The sequence below is a fragment of the Hoplias malabaricus genome, chromosome 16 (assembly GCF_029633855.1).
Source record: "Hoplias malabaricus isolate fHopMal1 chromosome 16, fHopMal1.hap1, whole genome shotgun sequence".
NCBI classification, from domain to species: Eukaryota; Metazoa; Chordata; class Actinopteri; order Characiformes; family Erythrinidae; genus Hoplias; species Hoplias malabaricus.
Genome location: NC_089815.1, coordinates 14648905 through 14671881, shown reverse-complemented (window position 1 = coordinate 14671881; position 22977 = coordinate 14648905). Strand labels below are relative to the sequence as shown.

Sequence of the window (22977 nt, the reverse complement as noted above, 5' to 3'; positions counted from 1 at the left end):
CAGAATATGTAACCCTGTGTCAGATATAACCTTAGTTTGAAAAGTTATTGACGCCGGAAAACCGAATATCGAAAAGAAAACTAACTTTACCGTGGTGTGGTACCCTACGATGGACTTGAGCACCTTTAGAGTGTGATGATATTTCTGGAGTACAATCGATGACCATTGGGGGGCTAAAAGCCAACAAAACCAGAATAGAGCTTTTATTTTGAAAAGTGCGGGTGAACGCGGCCTGAAGTCAGCCCCGCGTCTGGCCATGATTTCACATTGCATAAAAACTAGTCTCATTTACTCGCCAGTTTTGTAAAGAGTTTTTATTTATTTTGTTCGCATACCAGACTTCAAGACACCGGTAAAAGGTTTGGTTTTCGACAGCATGGAAATCCCAACTCCCCCAGAAGGTGAGAGATGAGCTGGAAGATTGAGCTAATGATAATAGCGCTGGCTTCTTATACAAATTCTCCGTTCCACCTTAAAATAGTGCGCTTTCTGGCGCTTAAGCTTCGCTATAAAAACTAGCCCCCCTCACAGTACTGAACATTATAGAGGATATGGGCTTAAAAACTTATGTGAATAATTTATTCTGTTTACAATTTAGTACTTTCAGTTCTCGAAGCAATTGTCTAGTGCTAATGTAGCATCAGATCGGTCCCATGTCTGAAAGAGGCGAAGTTTCTGTTGGTTTCTCCTTTGTCTTTGATTAAATTAATCATTCTTCACGATGCCTGGGAATATTACAAACATCCGCATAAAATATGAACGCCAGAAAACGAAAAGAGACAGAAATGAGCAACAACAGTCACTAAAATTATATCAAGCGTTATCGTCATGAACTGATACAAAAATAGATGTAAAGTATATTTGCAAAGCGACAGATGTTTGAGGAAAGCTTTTCCTTCAAGTCATTGATTTTAAGTTATCGAATAAATGTCATATTAGTAACGCTATAAATAGGACTGTTTTTTTAATATTTATATTTAATATATAATCCTAGTTAATACCTGTGACATTTGTGATCATTTTACATTGCACATATTTTAATGAGTTTCCTTTAGAGTTCAGCATACTGTTTTGATTGGCTGCAGTATATTGTGATATATTTGTTTGTAAAACACGTTCAACTTTAGTATGAATGGCTGTGGTTACACTATTGTGTACACTGCCTGACCAAAAAAAGGAGAAAACATTGCTGTCTTATGTTCTTAACACCCCTTGCACATGCATGCTCAAGGGTAGAATGCCCCAATAACTTATTTTCTTTATTAAGGCTGTTATAATTTTATGTTTTATAACATGCTGAAGGTGCATTGTTTAAGTTAATAGAATAATATCAAGCAGTTCTGCTCATACCAAACTAAAAAACTGATCACTGTATTGAAATGACATTCATGCAACAAATTTGCACAAGTATACCTGTGATCATGACAGGAACTGACAAAATTTTTAAATTTTAACATCGCTAACTGCAAGCACCTTTACAATTTGTAAACCATAATTAAAATGTTGAGAAAAAAAACATTAATATATACCTTTTAAAAGAAAAAGTAATTGCTGGGAACCAGTTATTTATTCACACATGCTTACATTTTATATAGTTGTTTCATTGACAAAACCCTATATTAACAAACGTATTCACTCGTCTGCCCTTAAACACACATGATGATATCCCATTCTTATTCTGTAGGGTTTAATATGATGTATACCCATCCTCTGCAGCTGTTTAAGTCTCAACTGTTCTGGGAAGGCTTTTTACAAAGTTTAGGAGTGTGTTTATGTTTATTGATTACTGATTTTTGACCATTCTTCCAGAAGTGCATTTATGAGGTCAAACACTGATGTTGGACGAGAAGGCCTGGCTCACAGTCTCCACTCAGATCCATCCCAAAGGTTTTCTATTGGGTTGAGGTCAGGATTTTGTGCAAGCCAGGCTAGTTGCAAACTACTGCAAACTCACTTATCCATGTCTTTATGGACTTTGCTTTGAGCACTGGTGCACAGTCATTTTGTTCTTGAGCTAATCTGAAGGCCACATGAAATGTGGAGGTCGGTAGCAATTGATTCTGCAGAAAGTTGGTGACATTTGCGCACTATGCATCTCAGCATCCACTGACCCAACTCTGTCAATTTATGTGGCCTGCCACTTCGTTGCTTCACGACTGGGCTTATTGCACAGGTGCCATCCTATCACGGTATCTTGCTGGCCAGCTAACAGCCACTTGGTTTAGCAGGGCACTGAGGCTCAAAACGCACATAATTAGAGGATAAAGCTTCATAACTGTGAGCACAAAGTTGAGTTACTTGTGAGTATTTTGTCTGGTTTCATCCTTCTTCCTCACTTAAAGCCTAAGCACCACTTAATGGAAATAAAATGAAAATAGCATGCTTAATTTGCTTTAAAACTGACAATTTTATTAAATTGACGGAAAAACCAGAGCTTACTACGGAAATTCTTGAACGCAACCGTGACGTCACTGGTGGACAACAGCCGAACAACGCTGCGGTAAAACACCGTTATGACTGACTGTTATGACAGTATCTAGCTAGCTAAACCAACGGTCTTTTAAACCGTATTCCTTGAATTAGTAAGATTAGTAACATGTTTTCTGACTATCAATAAACACAAGTTAGGAACTCAAATTCCACTGTATTTATTTGTTTGCCACTTTCATATAGCTGGTGCTTAGCCTTTAACCAAAGCTCAGCGCTAAAATCATAACTGTGGTGGGCTAATGGGCTTGTTTTTGTCCACCCAGTTTCAGACTGATACATCTCCAGTCCCACAGCGCCCCCTCCCTGTGGGTCACTTAGATGCTCAAATGTTTGGCCATTTTCTTAGAGACAGCAGAAATTTGACACAGCAACACGTTTCATAAATACTGCCCTCGATTTGAGATGTATTAAATATGGGATATTTTTCTTATATTGCTGAGTGCTTGTTCGTTTTTTGAGCACTGTTTATTTTTGGTGTGTGATTTTGCTTTGGTCACTGAAACTGTTTTTTCACAGTGTTTACATTTGACTTCTTTCAGTGTTGTCTTAATTATAGTCAAAATATAGCCTGTCCAAACCACAGCAGCGATGTTTTTCTTTGGTACCTGCTGCTCGGGTCGCTTGGTCGGCCTCGGCATTTAGGTTGCTTCCATATATATGATAGGGGCAGGATCACGTGACTACAGCTTGGTAGCATGGTTTTAAAGAGACAGTATATGAACACACAGTTGGGACATAACAGAATAAAAATATTCTGTATAATCAATATAGACAAGTATATGTCGATTAGAACTCTGAATGTGGATTTTGATTAATTTTCATTTAATTGCCCAGCCCTACTTTTAAAACTAATTTCTATTAAATGTCTAGTAAAACACTGTAGTGTTAAGCCTAGCTTCACTGTACACTGCTATAAATGGTGTTTAAGCATTGTGTCTCAATTCTGCTTTCAGCTTTTCAACCCCTTGAATGCTTGGGCCCCTTTTGCTTATCCTTCAGCAACATCATCAAAATTTTTAAGCATGTACTTTAAGGAATATCTTTAGGGATGCACATATTTTTAAATGTTTTGGGTCCGCTATGATAACCAATAATTAGCACCTTGGAGTAGCCGATACCTATATTAATAACCTATAATTCCGATAATAACCAGTCTATTTGTAATTAAAACAGATTCAGATTGGATTAAAGCAAAACAATTTTTTATTTATTTTTTTTTATTTTAAAATGTGTGTTAGTTGTAGTTTATGTATATTTTTATCAAAGGTTTACTGCTGATTCCGCATGACTAGTTTTTAGAAGGGCGCTAATTAGAGCAGTGCCGGGTTTATGTTGAGAGTGAAGGAGAGAGGTGTGTGTGTGTTTTTTTTTTTTTTACACCACTATCTGTGTCTGCAAGTACTGAGCATCGCTGATATTTAGGGGTCCAAGCACAGCAAGTGCTGGAGCCCTATTGTTTTTGGTCTGTTTCCTCCTCTTCTTCTTCTTCTTCTTCTTCTTTTTCTCCGATGAAACATGATGGGCAGCCCAAACTATAGGTTCTACAGACTTTCCGTTTGGTCAACTGGTAGTAAACCCTCCCGCTACTCAGGCGCAAAGAATCAGCCCGATCTGCCTGATGGTGGCGCTATAGCAGACGAATTCAGCAGAATCCTAAGAACCTGAACTTTAATAATTATTCAAAAAAAAATTGGAATTTCATCACTGCTCGGCTTCCAGACTCCGCCCAAATACAGGGGTGGAGTTCGCGTTCCAAAAATCAGACAAATACAGCCATAACTTTCAAACGCTTTTCTTGAATGATACAATACTTCACATGCTTGATCCCTATAAGGGTTGGAAGACATGAGTACTTGGTTGTTCAACTGCAAGCCTAGGGGGCGCTTTAACAACAAAAAATTTGTTACGCTTCACAGGATTGTCCGATTGACATGCTGATTGGTATGATGTCATTTTCGAAAAAACATGGCCGCCTTCGACCAATCAAATTTCAGCAGCTGTTTAATGACCTTAACAAGGTCTTATCATCGTGAGACTTGCATGGTATGTTCATGGCAGCACTTCCTAAGCCCATAATTTTCATAACAATAGCCACTAGGGGGTGCAATTCGAATTTTCAACATGGAAAATAAGGAATGTCTCAGCGAAAATTAAACATATCGAAAAGCAGTTTGCTTTATTGCATACTCTGCATAGTGTCTTACAATTTTGCTATTACAACTATTGTCAAAAATGCATAGTTTATCCATAATAGTCAGGTATGTGAAAATGGAACTTTTCGAACTCGTCCCTGGAAAATTGTCTTATCAATAAACAACTATTATTTTTGAAATCTGTATAGACTGTAGTTAAATAATTATTTAAAAAAAGTTGAACTTTTGACACGCTGTTGCGGCAGTTATTCAACAAATATGCATGGGCGGGGCTCAATGCACTCTTTGAGCTATAACTCAAACAAGCTTTGCCCAAATCAAACAAAATTTTGTACACATATGTCATTACTCTGAAGTAGTGTGCCAAATGTGACCACATTGCACAGAAAGGGGGCGCTACAATTAGACAGCAACTGGTTGCACAGGTTATTATTTGATTACACCGCCACCTAGAGATGCAGTACCAGCAAGATGAGCTTTATATATTCTGGGAAAGGCCATGGGAAAGGAGCTCGTGCATTTTCCTAACATATGACTAAAGCATTTAACCCCAGAAAAGGTTCTCTGCAGAGATAATATTTAGGCTGCCGATATATTGTGCATCGCTAAATATTTCAGAGAAGGAATTGGTTAGGGGGTAATTGTATATTTCCCAGGCTCACTTCCCATATTTGTACTCTTTGTATTTATACAATTGCAGACTATAGCTACAATTACGGGTTACAGATATGATGCTCTGCATATGTTGTTAACCCTTTTTACAAGGGAAGCACCGATTGGGAATTTTTTTGAGCCAATATGATAACCGATACTTGAATAATAATTGAATCTTTTTGTAATTAATGCAAATTCACACGACAGAATATTATGCAGGTGGACACAATGTTTAGATTTCATTGTGGTGTTAAAATTCTTTGCACAGATGCTCACCTGAGTGAGTTTTCTGAATTTTTTTTTACAGAAATTCCAAAATTTCCAAAAATGTTGTAACACTGCAAAATGTGCATAAAACATAATGCAATGATGTGCAAATACTGAGATACAAACTGAAGGACCAAAAATTGTGGAGTCAATGGCCCTTTCAAGGTAAAAATAATCAGGCACCAATAATTTGTTTTGAGGAGTAACTAATACCATGCACCGAAATGCAAGCTGCTGCACCGTTTAAGGTGTAAAGGGGGGTGATTCTGGTTAGAATGTGTTATTAATTTTGGATGGGATGTTTTTCCATTAACAATTAATCAAAATGATTAATCCATGTATTTACAAGAGCAGCAGCATTAGCTAACCTATATTTGGCTTAATTTTCACTAAGTCTTAAAGCTCAGGAATGACAAACACACACACAAGTTTTATTTTTTTGTTGGCATGGCTGCAGCAGGAAGACAGGAACTTGCTTCATTTGTATGTGTTTCTGGGGCTGTGTTTGGCGAGACACCAAGCGTGTTGGCCAGAGCCTTGGCTTGTAATTGGTTAATTCACAAGCTCAGCAGGACTGCTCAGAAATCAACAATGATTACACATGTATTATATCTGATATATCTATATCAAATCTTTATGCTCCTTTTTAAATTTCTGCACTAATTAGTTCAGCCCTCTATATTTTCTGTAAAACACAATTACATAATAAAAACCACTTGTAAACAAATACATTGATATGAAACACCGAAGCTTCTCCAGACCTTCCAATGACAAGGGTATGTAATTTGGTCTTTCCTGTTTTTGAAATGCCAGAAACACCTGTGTGACTGGCTATATGGCTAAATGGCAGTCCGACAAACCTAGGCTTGCCTAGTTTCTCATTTTTGCACATCTTTGCATTTTGATTTAATTTAAATTTTGGACAGCATCCCATCTTATTTGGAAATAAAGTATGTATTTTTGCTTTCCTTTTCTCCTTTCAGACCAAGAGCTTCGCAATGTCATCGACAAATTGGCACAATTTGTTGCCCGCAATGGACCCGAGTTTGAAAAGATGACCATGGAGAAACAGAAGGATAATCCCAAATTCTCCTTTCTCTTTGGAGGGGAATTCTTTGGATATTACAAGTACAAGCTTGCTATTGAGCAACAACAGCGTATGTATACTAAATAATTTTGTGGACATACCCTTGCTGCAATTGTGTACAGTAGAAGTTGGACTAAACTGTTTGTGTTGCTGCTTATAATGCTTGCTGTTGTGTAGTTTTTACTTATGGAAGTCCATTCCCATAATGTAGAGGAGGGGGGAAAAAAGTCATTGTCTAATTTTGACCTGCTGTGCTGAAAGTATGTTACAAATTTTTAAATGTTTAAATTATAAGTGAAAAGGAAATATATTTTTATCTGTATATTTGGCTTTTAAATACAAATATTAATTCAATATTCAAATATTCATGTTTTGTGTTTTGGTTTACTGCACTGAAAATATCATTTAATTGGCCATAATGGTTTTAAGATGAAGTAACAGTTGTTTTAAACTATTTTGTCAAAAACTAGAGGAAGTGGGTCATCATGTTTAGATACATAATGTTGAGATAATCAATGATTCAATATTTCATACAGCATAGAAAGAAAGAGTATATAACTTCCCCTACTTTATCTTGTGGGTATAAGCTTTCATAAATGTAGCTGTGGCAATAAAAAAAGACGTGACTCTGAAAATACGATTCTGAAAAAGTCAGTAAGGTTCCCCAAATAATTGTGTCTTGGGTACAGAAATATGTATCTGTGCTGTGTCTAAGACCTCCTTCTTTTCTCATAGATCCTACCACTCATGATGATGAATATAAAATGGAAGGTATTTACTAGACTGATGATTAAAAGCAGTTTTTATTTACTGCACAAATTTCACAATTTGCCTGGTGTCATTGAGTATTTTTGCATCATCAGTGCTTATTGGACCTTTCTCTTCACTTTTGTATCAAACTTTGTCAGATATTTCATTTTATGTTTTGCCCAAGGTTATAGGAAAAGACCTTCCATTGCTTTTGACAGAATCAGCCCATCAGAAAATTCATTCCCATCTAAATACAAAACTGACTAAAAGTTTGACATATCGTGTTTGCTCAGAAAGGAGATATATCATCTTATTTTTCCCTTGTTACGTTCTTGTTCTATTTTATTTTTATTCCGTTAATTTGTCTGAGTTCTATGTAGCACCATGCTTTCCACAGTAGTTTTGCCCTAAAAAGTTTGTTCTAGTTTTTCATGGGCATTATTTCCACATTATGAAAAACAGGGCAAACAAACCAGCATGTGTGACTACGAATGCATGCCTGTGCTTTTAATATGCCAATAGAATGGCTTTGCTTTGAGAATGCCCAGAATAATTTTCCTTCTTACAGTTGTTCTTCCTAGTTTACGATTTTGGAGATTTTTCCCTCTGTTCTTTCATCAGAATGTTTCAAAAGTTTTATTAAAATTTTATCTTAAGGTTTCTTTGTGTTATGATAATTTCAAAGTGCCCCAACATGTATTAATAATCCTGTCTTGAATTGCAGTGCTCTGCAAGCCACCAGGTAAAGAGGCAACTGATGTTCCTCCTCCGATGACCATGCTGGCCCCTCCACCAATACCTCCTAGTACACCCTCAGTGGAAGAACTCATTCAGCAGAGCCAGTGGAATCTCCAGCACCAAGAGCAGCACCTGAACAGTCTCAGACAAGTAAGACCGTCCCCACCTTTATTGCAGGTAGTCATTTGAACCACAGAGATTTATTTTTTTTTTTTTTACCAAGTATATGTGTATGATGAACAGATACAAGATGAGATAATGCATTTACTGTTTTGCCATCATACATAATTTGTTAATCTTATTTAAGAGAAATTTTTATTAGGTTTAGAAAAAGAAAAAAATGTCTTTGCAAAGATTTCCTGCAACAGGTTCCGTTATCTGTTTTTCTAAGAAGGTTTTTAAAACTCTTTCTTCAGGAGCAGGTGACTGCAGCAATTGCACTGGCTATGGAACAGCATACTCAGAAACTGCTGGTGGAGACCCAGCTGGACATGGCTGAGTTTGACAGCCTCCTTCAACCAATCATCGACACTTGCACCAAGGATGCAATTTCAGTGGGTGGCGTAGAAGGCCTTTTGTAGAATGTCATTTATGTCAAATAATTTGGAGCTTTTAATTTTAATTATTTGCTTTTTATTTCCTTTTCCAGGCTGGAAAAAACTGGATGTTCAATAATGCTAAATCGCCACAGCACTGCGAGCTGATGACCTCACACTTGCGCAACCGCATCACTGCAGAGACAGCACACTTTGAGCTCCGTCTACACCTTATCTATCTCATGAATGATGTCCTGCACCACTGGTAAGCTACAAAAAAAACTAAAGATATGTAAATGGAAAAGAGTTGCAAGCTGCTAGTTTTGGAAAAGTTTAAATAAAAAAATAATCTCAAAAACACACACACACACTAACATATGTATTGTAATATCACCAGCTGGCATTCTTGCTTGATATAAATAACTGACATGTTTTATGTTTTATAATATAGTGAGTGGTATATTATAGTGATGAACTCTTGTTCTGGTTCTTGTAGCCAGAGGAAGAACCAAAGGGATTTGCTGGCTGCCTTGCAAAAGGTGGTGGTGCCCATCTACTGCACCAGCTTTCTAGCTGTGGAGGAAGACAAGCAGCAGAAGATTACTCGGGTATGGTTTTTTTTTTTTTTTTTTTTTTACAAGTTTATTCTTAGCACACCAGAAAAATAAAAGCATGTAGCTTTACCTTAATAACAGCACCAGTGCATCCCATTACATTTTCCTGTTTCATCATTTCACCTGCACTTCTTAGACTGTGCTTTTTATTTATATATATATATATATACACACACACACACACACACAATTTTTATTTGTCATACATTGTGGAAATATTTTATTCTGCTTAAACACGAAATACATAGTAATTGGAAGATTGGACTGGAAATATCCTATGAGACATTTATAACTTATTAAATAACAAAAATATAATCACTTATTCATTACCAGGTTGATATGGGGGGTGGGGTTTCCTTCTTCAGTTTTCTTCTTAAGAACTTTTTCTGCCTATTCCAGTTGCTTCAGCTCTGGGAGAAAAATGGCTACTTTGATGATGTAAGCATTCAGCAGCTTCAGAGTCCTGCACTTGGCCTGGGACAGTATCAGGTAAATTACCTGCAGTAACCATTATTAGATCATAACTTATGTGTATCTGGACTGGTCTGACATCAAGGCAGTCACAATGCAGCTAGTATGTACAACGTTTCAAAATTCATGTCAGTAACAAAACTTAAGCAACACACATGACAAACTTAAATAGATGGCAGCCTCAACATATCTAAAATAAATAAATGTATTAGTGAATTAACTACATCTTACTACCTTTCTTGCAATGAATGTGGCCAATGGGGGAAGCTACAGTGTTGATTACAAACTAATTATGTACAAAGTGTCAATTTTATAAACACGGCACAGCTAACATGACTATTTATTTGTTTGTTTATTTATTGATTTATTGTATTATGTATGTATGTATTATATTTTATACCAATGATGGAAGGCCTGAATTAAGTTAAATTTGTTTATTTTCTAGGCATCTCTGATTACAGAATATGCTGGAGTGGTCCAGCCAGTTCAGCTAGCCTTCCAGCAACAGATCCAGGCACTAAAGACACAGCATGAAGAGTTTGTGAGTAACCTGAAGCAGCAGCAGAGTGTTGCTGTAGCAGCTGCAGCAGCTGCTGTCGGAGGGTTGGCTCCAGAGGCTGATGTTAAAATAACCCAGACACCAATGACCTCTCAGTCTGGTAAGGAGATATTGCTATGTATTCTTTCTTCACCTACTATCAACAGTCTGCTAAATGCTTTTAAGGGTATATTTGTAACACTTTATTCAGTTCATTATGGTACATAAATTCATCACAACACCGGACACAGGTCCTTGATTGATCAGAGGGTGTTATTAATTTGGACTAACAAATTTGTTTATTTTTTAAAATAACATTTCATTTGCATTCCAAAGTTGTGGGTAATTTTTTTACAACTAAAGGATTATCTGATGTAAATGACATTTATAAACAACTGAGATAACAATTGAGCTGTCTTTCAGAGATAATACCTTGGGAACCAACAGTTCCATGTGCATTTCACTTGGTGGAAACTGAAGTCTATATCAATGTGTGTCATATGTTTTAATACAATGATTAGTCCAGTGCTCGATTTCTATAAAGAAAATTGAAGGTCTGCTGAAAGCAAAACCTTTGCAGTAATGTCAGCATACTGCCTTGATAGAACGCTTCATTCTAGAGAGCTGTAGGCTATTGAGTCTTCAGAAAACGGACTTACTGATGACTTTTTATTTTTGATGCTACAGTCTAGGTATTGAGATTCAGCCTTAGTAAATCCTTTACTCAGAATGCCACTCACCATTTCTCATAATGTTATCAGCAGAAGTGAAGCCTCCAATGGCAGGCCCACCTCCAGGTGACTATGATGGTACACCAGCAAGGCCCCAGGACTCTAATGCATCTGCACCTCCAGACATTCCTTCCACCAAAACCAACTGGTTTGACTCTCAGCATGGCATGCCTGCTTGGAACCCACAACAACCAGTGAGTACGATATCAAAAAGTAGATTCTGCAAAACCATTGTCAAGAAAGTATCCATGAAAAATGACATCAGAATCAAATCAATATTGGCAGATTTTTCTTAATGTTATTTTTGTGCTCTGATAGTGTATTATGTTTGGGACGATCGGCTATTGGCTAAAGTGTATGCATTGTTTTGTTTTAAAATTTTGAGCCCAACATTTGTTCTGCTAATCTAGGGAGATTTAATGCTGATTTCTACATTTTTTTTAAATTCTCATATATACGTTGGATATTTTGAAAAACGTGTGTGTATATATATGTGTATATATATATCATGCTGGATTTGTCTTTGTGTTTTGACCTATTGTGTCTGGGTGGCATCATGTAAAATTCTGAATCATTAATTTAATTTCTGATAAATTATGACATTTTGATTTTTAGTTAGCACCTTTACTGTCTATTTCCAAAAACATTGCTAACCTCACTGCTTCTCCCACAGCCACCATTTGACCCTTCTCAAGCTCCACCTCCATGTCCACCTTGGAACAGCCATGAGGGGATGTGGAGTGAACAGAGAGACCCCAATTGGAGTGGGCCTAGAGAAGGTGGCCCTGGTGGTCCGGGTGGACCATGGGCTGGCCAGAATGAGCCCCCGCCTTCCTGGAGTGGGCAATTTGACCAACCGCCCTGGAGCAACCAGTCAGACCAGCCGCCCTGGAGCCAGAGAGAGCCCCCTTTCCGCATGCAGCGGCCACCACACTTCCGGGGTCCCTTTCCTCCCCACCAGCAGCCACCCCCTTTTAACCAGCCTCCTCCGCCACACAACTTTAACCGCTTTCCACCACGCTTCATGCAGGATGAATTCCCACCCAGACATCATTTTGAACGCCAACCATACCCACCCCATCGCTTTGATTACCCACAAGGAGAGTTTCCTGGTGGTGAGGATGAAAGAAAAATAATTTTAATATTGCATTAGCATTTTGCAAGAGCTGAAATTATAGCATAGTTTTTCAGAAAATCTCAATTAGACGTTTTCAACAAATTGTACAGGTTTACAATACAGAGTTATAATTGGTGGTTAGATATTGGTAGTAGGTGAGTGTTTTAAACTGGTATGACAGTGCCCTTATTTAATAATGACTGTGTTGTGATTTTCTCTCATTACTAGTTTTTATAATTGTGAGACAATGATGGATTTAAAATGAATATGTATGAAATGATTTTGCAGCAAAACTTCAGATAACGTAAACTCATTAGCTCACAGAAGATTGAAAACATGGTAATTGAAGTTTCCAGGAATATTTTAATTGTCTATATAAAACACGTTCAGTTCATAGCAACCCCATTTAATTGGGTTAGGATTTAAATGGCCAAAGATTACAACAATATTGTTGTTACAGGTAGGAGGAGAATGGGGTGAGCCCTATGTAAACTCTAATTGATTGGCATGGGATATACAGAAAGAGTTATACATTTCACTACAAGTTTCCAACTTGTTTGACATTATTAATTTTGGTCTAGTTTAACAAAGCTTTTACAAAGTGCATTGACTCTGTGTATGAAAATCTTACATTCTCATGTGCAGCATTTAAGGAGAAAGGGATCATTTTACCTGGGCCACATTATAATTGCTGCTCTTATTAAGATGGAATGAAAAGTTCTGCAGCTGACAGGGAACCATTAGTAATTTCTGCACCATTATATGGAGATAGGAAAGATCTGCAGGTGCCAGATTATAACTGTAGCACAATGAATTCTGCCCCATTTAAACTGAAATGAAAGGTTGGTAAATGCCAGAAACTGCTGCAACTACATTTAACAGTTTTACTATGAAATTTTAGTACAATATAGTATGAACTAACTAGGTGCCTGTCAGACCAATTACAAATAAGCCACTTCATACACACTGTTATAATACTGAATTAATAACATTGGTTTAATATGGCAGTACTAAAGTCTATGCTTTTGTACATTCAATAGGCATGAGGTTATAAACTTTTAGTTACCTGAGTATAGATTGAAGCCTACTCAATATTAGATCATATTAGTTCAATATTGCTAACCAGACAATTGTAATTAGTAAATATGTTAGTGTACTGTCATGTCTGTTCTGGGAAAACATTGTGGAGTTCTACATTTAGCAAATACTGATATGTCATTTTAGCTGACTAGTTCTGAAGTAACTTTAGACTAATAATTGTTGCAAACTCATTTTAGAAATGGGACCTCCCCACCACCACCCAAATCAGAGGATCCCTCCACCAGGATTGGCTGAGCATCCTCCATGGAGTAGTAACCAGCATCCTGAATTTGGACCCCCACCCCACGGTTTTAATGGTCAGTCCCCCCATATGAGACGCCAGACCCCTACTCATGTGAACCAGGACGATCCTAGTCTGGTTCCCAACGTCCCGTATTTCGACCTGCCAGCAGGCCTCATGGCACCACTGGTGAAAGTATGTTTTCATTCCTCTTCTAGATTCCAAATCAAATAAATATCATGTCATCTTGGTGCATTTTATAATGTGTTACTAAGGGAGTAAAACACCTTATTCACCTTGAGGTATAAGCAAATCATATCTTTAATTTCTGTTAAATGAACTTTTTTTTTTTTTTTTTAAGATCTTTAGTCTAATTCTAGGTCTCACCACACCCATTTTTGGGAGGATGTCGTTGTGTATTCAAATTATTAAACTCATAGATACTAAAAAAAAATTAGTACAAGGCCAAAGAGTTTATGTGGGTTTAAGTGAGCCACAGTGAAGGGGTGCTCTGGGAGCTTGCAACCTGGGACAAAACCTAAATCCGGCAGTATAAAGTGGCCCTAAAGCATGGATAGGACAGCAGAGGAAGGAGAATCTGGCGGATTCCCTTAAAAGCCTGTGGTCGCAAATTCTGAGGCTTACTGAGCTGTCTAAGTACTGTCTACATAGACACCTGTTTAAGTAGGCATCATTCTAAAAGTCATCTGTCCTCATGAGGCGATTGAGACGCCCTAGTTAGAGATTGATTGCATCAGGGCTTGTTCCAACCCCCCACATGCAACCTGTGTTTTCTTACCTCAGCGGCTAGCGTCACCTCACTAGGTTTTGGGACAGACTCAGTGTCTTGTGTGTAGTAGTTATGAGCCAGCTGCAGTGTCATTGTTTAATTGAGAAACCCTTTTCCGTCACTCTTTTTCTCTCTTCACATTTCAACTTTAAATATTATTTTGCTGTATTTGGGGGAGTTTTCAAATTTGGGACCTCTTCAATTCATGTATTTTAAAAACTTGATGTATGGAAACCCACTGCAAAATTTAATCTGATTTTCATCCATTTGTATCATTTAGCTGGAAGATCATGACTACAAGCCTCTAGACCCCAAAGACATAAGGTTGCCGCCACCCATGCCACCTAGTGATCGTCTGCTGGCTGCAGTGGAGGCTTTCTACAGTCCTCCTTCACACGACAGACCCAGAAACAGGTAATCTTCTCAGACACATGTTGTCAAACAAATTATGAGGTATTCTTTAATACAAGACTCTGAGCTTGAAAATACTGTTTCTTATGTTCAGTGAGGGCTGGGAGCAGAATGGCCTATACGAGTTTTTCAGAGCCAAAATGAGGGCAAGGAGAAGAAAGGATCAAGAGAAACGCAACAGGTAATATACTGTAAATGTAGGTACGTGAAAGAGAGGACAGGTGAGTGGGGTGCTGTGTTGTGTTATTGTGGTTGCCGGTGATGTATTACGTAAAGTTCACATGGAACTGGTAGCACTGATGGTGCCAGTGGGGATTGGTACAGTGTTAGTCACCAAGTGAGGCCAGTGTGAATTTGTTTATAGAAGGATGGTAGGGCTGTAAAATTGGCTTGGATGGGCGGTGGGGTCTGGGATGGCAGACTTCACTGTTGAGCTATCCAAAGGTGCCTGCGTGATGACCCCTGTAAAGTGCTAGCTTGGCTAAGTTTGGTACACTTGGGCTGGGCTTAATGAGTAACCTTGGTTGTTAGGTGTAGCTGGTTGCTGATCAGATTATAAACAGCCACAGCAACCCTATAGGCTTGGGTTAGAATTTAAATGGCCAAAGATGGATGATTGCAGGAATGTTGTGGTTGCAGGTAGGAAGAAGGTGTGAGAAGCTCTACGATTACAATCTAATTAAATGTCGTTTATTTAGAAGTCAATGCAGTTGAATGTTATACTTAGTAATGCAACTGTTGCATGTATCATTGTGTTCTATATGGGTTTTTTTAAATACATTATTTAAATAAAATTACCTTTCTAGGTATTTTTCAGTATAAGAATTTATTCTTCTTAACAGTACTAACTAGGACTTAAAATGTAATATTTTATACATATCTGTCTCATACAGCACACGTGGAAGTCGCTCTCGTAGCCACTCCCGTAGCCGTGGCAGGTCATCATCCCGCTCCAGCTCCAGATCCTCCAAATCTTCCCGCTCCAAGTCTTCCAGGTCACGATCTCGTTCCCGCTCTTACTCAAGGTCACGCTCCAGGTACTGCTGCAGTATTCCTGTCTGCTATAATACTATTCCCTAATTAATAATACCGGGAATGTACATTGCTTTTATACATTGTTCTAATACTCCTTAATAATAATCTTTATTTCAGAAGAGAATATATATGTATTAGGGCTGTGCAATTAAACAAAAAGGAATCAAAATCAACAGTCAGAACTAATAATCAACGTAATCTTTCCTATATCAGTTACATTGATTTTTCTTTTTAATTCTTTTCATCCTTTCTTTGTTAATTCTTTAAATATCCCCTTAAATCCGTACTGCGTATGTAGTCATGTAATTCTGCCCCATCCAGTTTTCCATATAGAAGCAACATGGAGGAGAATCTAAGCATTGAGGCCACCTGAGCAGCTTGTACCAAAGAAATACTGTCTGTGGTTTGAACATGTTTTGACTCTAGTGAAGATAAACATAACTGAACCTAAAAAAGCTACATCTTACCACAGACGAAAAAAAAAGGTTTCAGCAAACATAGTTAATCCAACCAGTCCGTTTCAACACTTGAACCACATTTACATCACCAAATATGAACAGTGCATGGCTCAGAGAGACTGATAAGTTCCCAACAACATTACAAAAAAATATCCCAGCTTTAATACTTGAGTATTATTGCAGTACAAGACTTGAGTGAACAGAAGGCAAAAAACAAAAATTAATGTATGTGTGAAAATTTCATGGTGAATGGACAAATAAATATCCTTGGAATAAAACCTTTTTACATTGAAGTATAACAACAGTTTTCTCTTCTTGCTATTGGGAGATGCATGGACAGCGATGATGTATATAAAAATGTGTGTTCTTAATAAACTCTAAATTTTGCTATTTAAAATAGGTTCATTTTGTTACAGACATGAGTGGACAGAAAAACCGTCAGAATATATATTACAATATATATAACAATTTCAACATACATTTTGAACACGGTTGTTTGTTGTACCATAACATCTTTAAGACAGTTTGCATATCAAAAACACCTATATGATTCCTGATTTCAAGTAAACAATTTGTGTAGTGTGAAGAGAACAATGGAATACTGTGTACATGGCGTAAGTGTTGGTGTAATTAAATCATTAATTCATTTTTTTTACAGTATTAACTAAAATAAATTGGATACATGACTTTGTACATGCTATCACAGATTCTGCATCATTGTCCTAGGTTATACCCTTGACTAAACTTTTGTGCCTTTTTTTTTTTCGGTCCATTTCCTTTTTTGCTCTCAGGAGCAGGAGCCGCTCCAGATCAAGGTCAAGAAGCCGCTCACGCTCCAGGTCACACTCTAGATCACGCTCTCCTGACCGAAGACGACATACTGCAAAGTCCCGCAGTCCCACTCCACCGCAAGTGTCCATGCCATCCAACTACATATGTCCCTTTCACACATGAATGGTATTCCAGAAATATTCAATAGGGGTGGGCGATATAATATCGTTCACTATAATACCAGTATGTTTATTTAATTTGATAAGACATTTGCCATATTGTGACGTAAGCGCAAGCTTTCAAATGCAGGCATGAGAATGTGACTTGACTATATTCATTATGTTGAGGATATGCGTGTTTCCATCTGAGTACATTTCCGTCTGAGTGCACAAATGTCCCATTCAGCTGTTTTTCCTCTTACACGCACACCCACCTACACATGCATATGCACACACACACACACACAGACACCCCCCCCACACACAATTATTGCGCACACTCAGGTCTACCTCTCTGATAACCACAAGTAAATCAACAGTGGACAAAAATGAAAGCTTTAATTCCAAAAAAAGAGCGCTGTTAAGACCATGATTTGTTTGAGACATGCTGTTCTCCCTCAGCTGGAGGGGGGGGGGGGGGGCAGACTCTATGGCTCCCAAACAGAGAACGCACTTTTCATTGGTCATCAATTTTATTTAGCCAATCAGCAGTCATACTTAACTGTCCATCATTTAGTGCTGCAGCCAATGGAGTCACAGTCCTGCCTTCAGGGGTTTGTTGGTCTTATTTCTGCGAAGAAACTATTTAATTTCTCCTTCAGCACATTTAGACTTTTAGAATCAAAGAAATATTTTATACATAAAAATCATTAGATAATTTCATATAAGATTAAATATAATTTACTGTTGCCACTCCAGTCTGGTCCCGATCCAGTCTGACACCAAATATTTTAGAAGGGCCTTATATACATTGGAGTAGTGGGGGAAGGGAATTGGAGGAAGAAGAGGAGTTTGAGGAGGGGTAAAGGGGATGATGAAGATGATCAAAGAAAGAAAGAGATAAGATAGAGGAAGGAAGGGTAAGAAGAGGTGTGAAAGGAGGGGTATGATGTAAGTGGGGGAATGATTGGTGGGAATGGGGGATGGGACTATGAGAGGGATAACAAAAGGTCACACAAAGATACAAAAAGACCATATAATTGCGTTCAGGGGCAAAACAATCATGATCGGGACACTATTTCTCAGACATACAATTGATAATTACAGTTAGATAATGCAGCATTTTCTTTTTGGTTTTAAAAATAAATACTAATACTTTGACATTATATCTTTTTTTATGGTTTTCATAATATTGTTTGGTATCTTATATCGCCATTACTTTTAGGCATATCGAGATATGAGTTCTTTGGTCATATCGCCCAGCCCTACTGTTTGAGTTTACCTGGAGGAGGCGTGTGTGAACCTGACCACCTGACACTTGTCCCAGACCTTACCTGTAGTTTATCTTCCTTGTGCTCTAGTAAAGACTCTGGGTAAAGTCTAAGTCAGCACATATGAGAACGGTGCAGGAAATGTTATGGAGTTTATGAATGTTATGGAATGTTATGCACCAGGCACTGCACCACGCCTAAACGTGTTTAATCTTCCTCAGTTCACTGCATGTGTGAACGACCACTCTGGAGTTTCTCTAGAAATTAGGGAGTTCATGTGTGAAACAGGCAATTGACATACAGCTTTGCTTGAGTTATTTTATAGGCTAAAATTTCTCTGTCTCACTGTAGATCCACCTCTGGACTAGGCTCAGGGCCCTTAGCTCTGCCTCCTGACCTCAGACTGGGAGAAGAAAATAAGGGCCATCAGATGCTGATGAAGATGGGTAAGTGTTTTCAGCAGCCTGGGTGCAGTATTTATTTATTAATCTGGACAGGACAGAAAATGTGTATGTATTAAGACAGCATTATATAAGAAATAACTAATGATATTGCCAGGTCCAATTGCAAGGTAAGTTCACAGAAGACATATTAGCTGTATTTTTGAGTGACCTGTACTTAATCGTGTGCAGGATGGAGTGGCTCTGGAGGACTTGGGGCAAAAGAGCAAGGCATTCAGGATCCTATCAAAGGGGGTGATGTGCGAGACAAATGGGACCAGTATAAGGGTGTGGGAGTGCCACTGGATGACCCTTACGTGAACTATCGAAGGAACAAAAGCTACAATTTTGTTGCACGGATGAAAGCAAGAGAGAAAGGTAGTGCTTTTACTCAATTAATGCTTTGTCTAAAAGACTAATGCCTTTTTTTTTTAACAAATAATATAAAAATATTTCAAAAGGTGATGAATACTATAGCTCAGTATTTCCCAATCCTGGTCCTGGAGGTCCACTGCCCTGCACTTTTGTTTCCCTATTACCAACCAACCTGGGGTGCGTTTCCTGTACAATGACGGAGCCTAGCATTGAACTAATGTGGCACGATGAATCGTTAACCTAACCACCATCTGAAGTCCAACCGTTTCCCAAAACTGTCGTATTTCCTTAGTACCAAAGTAGTTTGAAACATGTTGGTTTAAACCACCCTAGTCTAAACTACAATGGTTCCAGATGTTTGGTCTGGCTTTCACAGCGGGGAAACTCACGCGTTGTGTAAAATTATGCGAAAATGAGAGATCGTTGTGATCGAAATTACTCATTGTAATCATATATAATTAGCAGCAAAAAGAATAATGTTACTTGAATAAAAAATAAAAGCATATTTTAAAATAAAAGAAATAACAGTGATAATAGACAAAGAATATTTTGTAACCAAGTGTTTCAGTGTATATTTTATTAATAAATATAGATGAAGTATATTACAAAATTTTATAAATATAACGGCGAGGACTCAGTGTTTCTCAGTGGTGCAGTGGGATACATGGGAAAACCCTTCCTTTCTGTATTGCACAGAAGTGTGTTCGAGACATGAGAACGTGCAGTGTCATTTATATAACAGCAACTGAAGTTCTCAGTGATAACTTGGATTCACTAAAGTACTGTAAAGTATTCTATGTTGTAACAGTATTTGAATTATTTCTGCTTAATTGTGGTTATTATAAATTATTACTATTATTAATTTGATATCAATATTAATAATTTATCAGAAATTTGGATATTACACTAGAATGTGAGTTTTCAGGATCTTCAGATTATATGGACAGACTCTCAACACAGTATTATTTCAAATCAAAGAACACTTTATTGGAAAGGAATAATGATCATTTAATACACAGCACAATTATTGTAATCTTAAACGGGGATCAATGCAGATGAAACCCTTCTTATGAGTCTAATAAGTGGCTAGGCTATCTAGCTTTTATGACTAATATGGTTTGCGCTAAATGAAATATAAATTATGATTAATATGTAAATTTACCAAGAGACTTAATTAGACATCAGCTCTGAAAATGATATTTTTGGAGCTTACTCTTGGCGCAGTTCAAACAACCGATGGGCACAGTGGTTCCATTGCGGTGGCAGCAGAGGGTCCAAGCCCTGGCTCGTCGTGTTCTCCCGGTGGGAGCTGCACAGGGGGGCAAGGCGCTTCAGGCACCCTTGGAGCGTTGTGACGTCAGTTGGGGATTCCCCTCTGGTGCTAGCTGTCCTGTTTTTGAATTCCCTGAAACGAGGGAGCGTCAAAAGAAGCTCTCTGTTTTTCAAATTCAGAGGTGACGTCTTGAAGTCCGTACATAATGTTAATATACTAGATATTAACAAATCTCAGAGATGATCTCTTATTCTAGGCAAAAATAAGTTTCACCTGCTTTGACCAGCTGTGTGTAAAAATGCTTTGACTGGGCGATACAAGAAAACAACAACGATAGCAAATTGAGGTTGGCGCTGGCGGAGTTATTTCTAAAGGCTTAAATATCTGACTCAATTACTCAAATAAGCTGACAAGAGCATCCCCTGTCCAGTCCTAAGATTGGTCCGTTCTCAAAGTCTTTTTTCAGAATGTGCAGAGTCAGCGCTCACTCTGTTGATCCGATATAGGTTGACTCCATTCAGCAGCTCAACTCTCTACCTTTCTTTTCTTTAAGCGACTCAAACTTCTAGCTTGTACAACTGTTTTTCTGGGTTTTTTTTTTAGCCGTTCTCTGATGGGTTATTGGGTGTGGGGAAGTACACGTGACTGTCTCAAGTTCCCCAGAGAGAAAATGTTCAACTCTGCTTAAGTGGATAAAACGTTCGTCAGTTAATACCTTGTGTGTGTGTGTGTGTGTGTATATATATATATATATATATATATATATATATATATATATATATATATATATGTGTGTTAATACATTGAGTATACTGATGTTGTTACACAAACTATTCTAGTTATTAGAGATTAACTTTCTTTTAAATTGAGAAAGGAATTGGCCTTCATGACTCAAAATTCACATCAATTCATGTTGGTATACATTCACCTGAGAATAACATGATTAAACAATTATAAGACTTTGATCCCAGGGTCAACCTGGAAAAGGGTTTGCTTGACCTTCTGGCCTTCACACGTGTGGGCGTGGTTTCATTTTCCTCACAGCTCAAGCTTATATAATGTAGAATTCCTCTTTGATCATAAGAATTGAAAGTCAGAGGCTGAATCTCCATTACTTGATCTGGATAATCCATAGTCTTAAAAGTTCAGCATACCTTGGCTATCCTCCTCTACAATGTTGCCTCTTCTGATATATAGTTGTAGTATATACCAAGTTGATAACATCTTTTTACACACCCACACAAATGGTACAGTTAAAGTGCTAGTTGTACTTTAAAAAAACACCTGAAGAACCTTTGCATGATTAAAGGTTCTTTTGCATCATGAAAGTATTCTTCAGTTTGATGGTGAATATGCTATAGATGGTTCTATATAGCACCTTGTAGAAAACGCTTCTGTGTGGCACCATAAACGGTTCCTTTATTGAAACAAGCTTGAAATCATAGTAGTAGAAGGACACTTTTTTTATTTTTATTTTTTTTGTGCTGTATAGAATTCTTTTCTAAATGTTGCTCTATATAATAACCTATAGCACATTCTCCATCAATCTGAATTTGAACACTTCTCTAAGCTAATACAACGTATATCATAATGGTCATTCATAATTCAAAAACATAAGGTATAAAATTAAAAAAATCACGATGTGTTTAAATGATGACTGTGTATTAAATTAAGACCAGGGTTTTTTTTAATATACAATTTTTCTAATTGTTATTGAATTCAATAAAATCTAAACATTAATAATAGTACTTAAATTATTTATAGGCTATATTGTTATTTATTTATTTAAAAGGGCCCTCTTTGTATCAAATCTTGTATGTATGCATGCATTATACAGTACCCTAATTCCACTGTGTCTTCCGTCATCGATGACGTAGTCACCAGGAACTAAGCTTCTAACCACAGGTGTGAAGCTGAAGTTCCAACCATATAACTTAATGATAGTGTTTGCGAACATTCGGTGGAACTACAGTTTTGAGAAACACCAGTGTTGTTTAACGATGGTTCTGACTATGCAAGTTACCATCATAGTTACCTCGACAATTCCAACGACGGCGTTGTGAAAAACTAGTATCGTAACTGCATCGTTCAAACTATGTAAGCTGCTTACATAGTTAGCAACTAAGCTTTAGGGAAAGGAACCCCTGATCGGTTATTCAGTAAAAGTGGGTGTTTGAAAGCAAAAACAGTATACAGGACAGTAGGCGACTAGGTTTGTGAAGTGCTGCTCTAGATTAATGTTTTTACATGAAATATTCTTCTAACTTTTGTGTCTTCTTTTTTTTCAGTCAGTCGGGATCCCCAGGATGCCTCAACTACAGAATGAAAGTGTTTGATTTTTTTTATTTTTATTAAATCCCCACATAGATGTCTTTCACTTTTGTTATTTTGATTTTAATAAATCAAAATGTCGTGGTGTAGTTCCAATTTTGGTATCAAAGTTCTTGCAGTCAAATGACTTTAGTCTAAATTTAATGAGACCCACTAGGAAATAAAGACATTTTAAACATGTAAATATACTGTTTGTC

At 37.5% G+C, this 22977-nt stretch overlaps 1 protein-coding gene across 6 annotated transcripts; it reads left to right on the top strand.

The window, feature by feature from the left end:
- Window positions 1-224: 224 nt before the first annotated feature.
- Window positions 225-22964, top strand: cherp (calcium homeostasis endoplasmic reticulum protein). Of its 6 annotated transcripts, none has more exons than XM_066647568.1 (19): window positions 225-401; window positions 6548-6721; window positions 7387-7422; window positions 8126-8289; window positions 8556-8693; window positions 8789-8940; window positions 9172-9283; window positions 9689-9778; window positions 10206-10419; window positions 11063-11223; window positions 11703-12144; window positions 13424-13662; window positions 14538-14671; window positions 14763-14849; window positions 15562-15705; window positions 16953-17069; window positions 18713-18807; window positions 18994-19179; window positions 22738-22964. In XM_066647568.1, the coding sequence occupies exons 1-19, from the start codon at window positions 377-379 to the stop codon at window positions 22773-22775; spliced, it is 2748 nt and encodes a 915-aa protein (XP_066503665.1). In that variant the 5' UTR covers window positions 225-376; the 3' UTR covers window positions 22776-22964. The 6 variants fall into 6 exon arrangements, with proteins under 6 accessions (XP_066503665.1, XP_066503664.1, XP_066503663.1 ...); XM_066647567.1 differs by having other exon boundaries at window positions 11060-11223; XM_066647566.1 differs by having other exon boundaries at window positions 8126-8316.
- The last annotated feature ends 13 nt before the right edge of the window (window positions 22965-22977 follow it).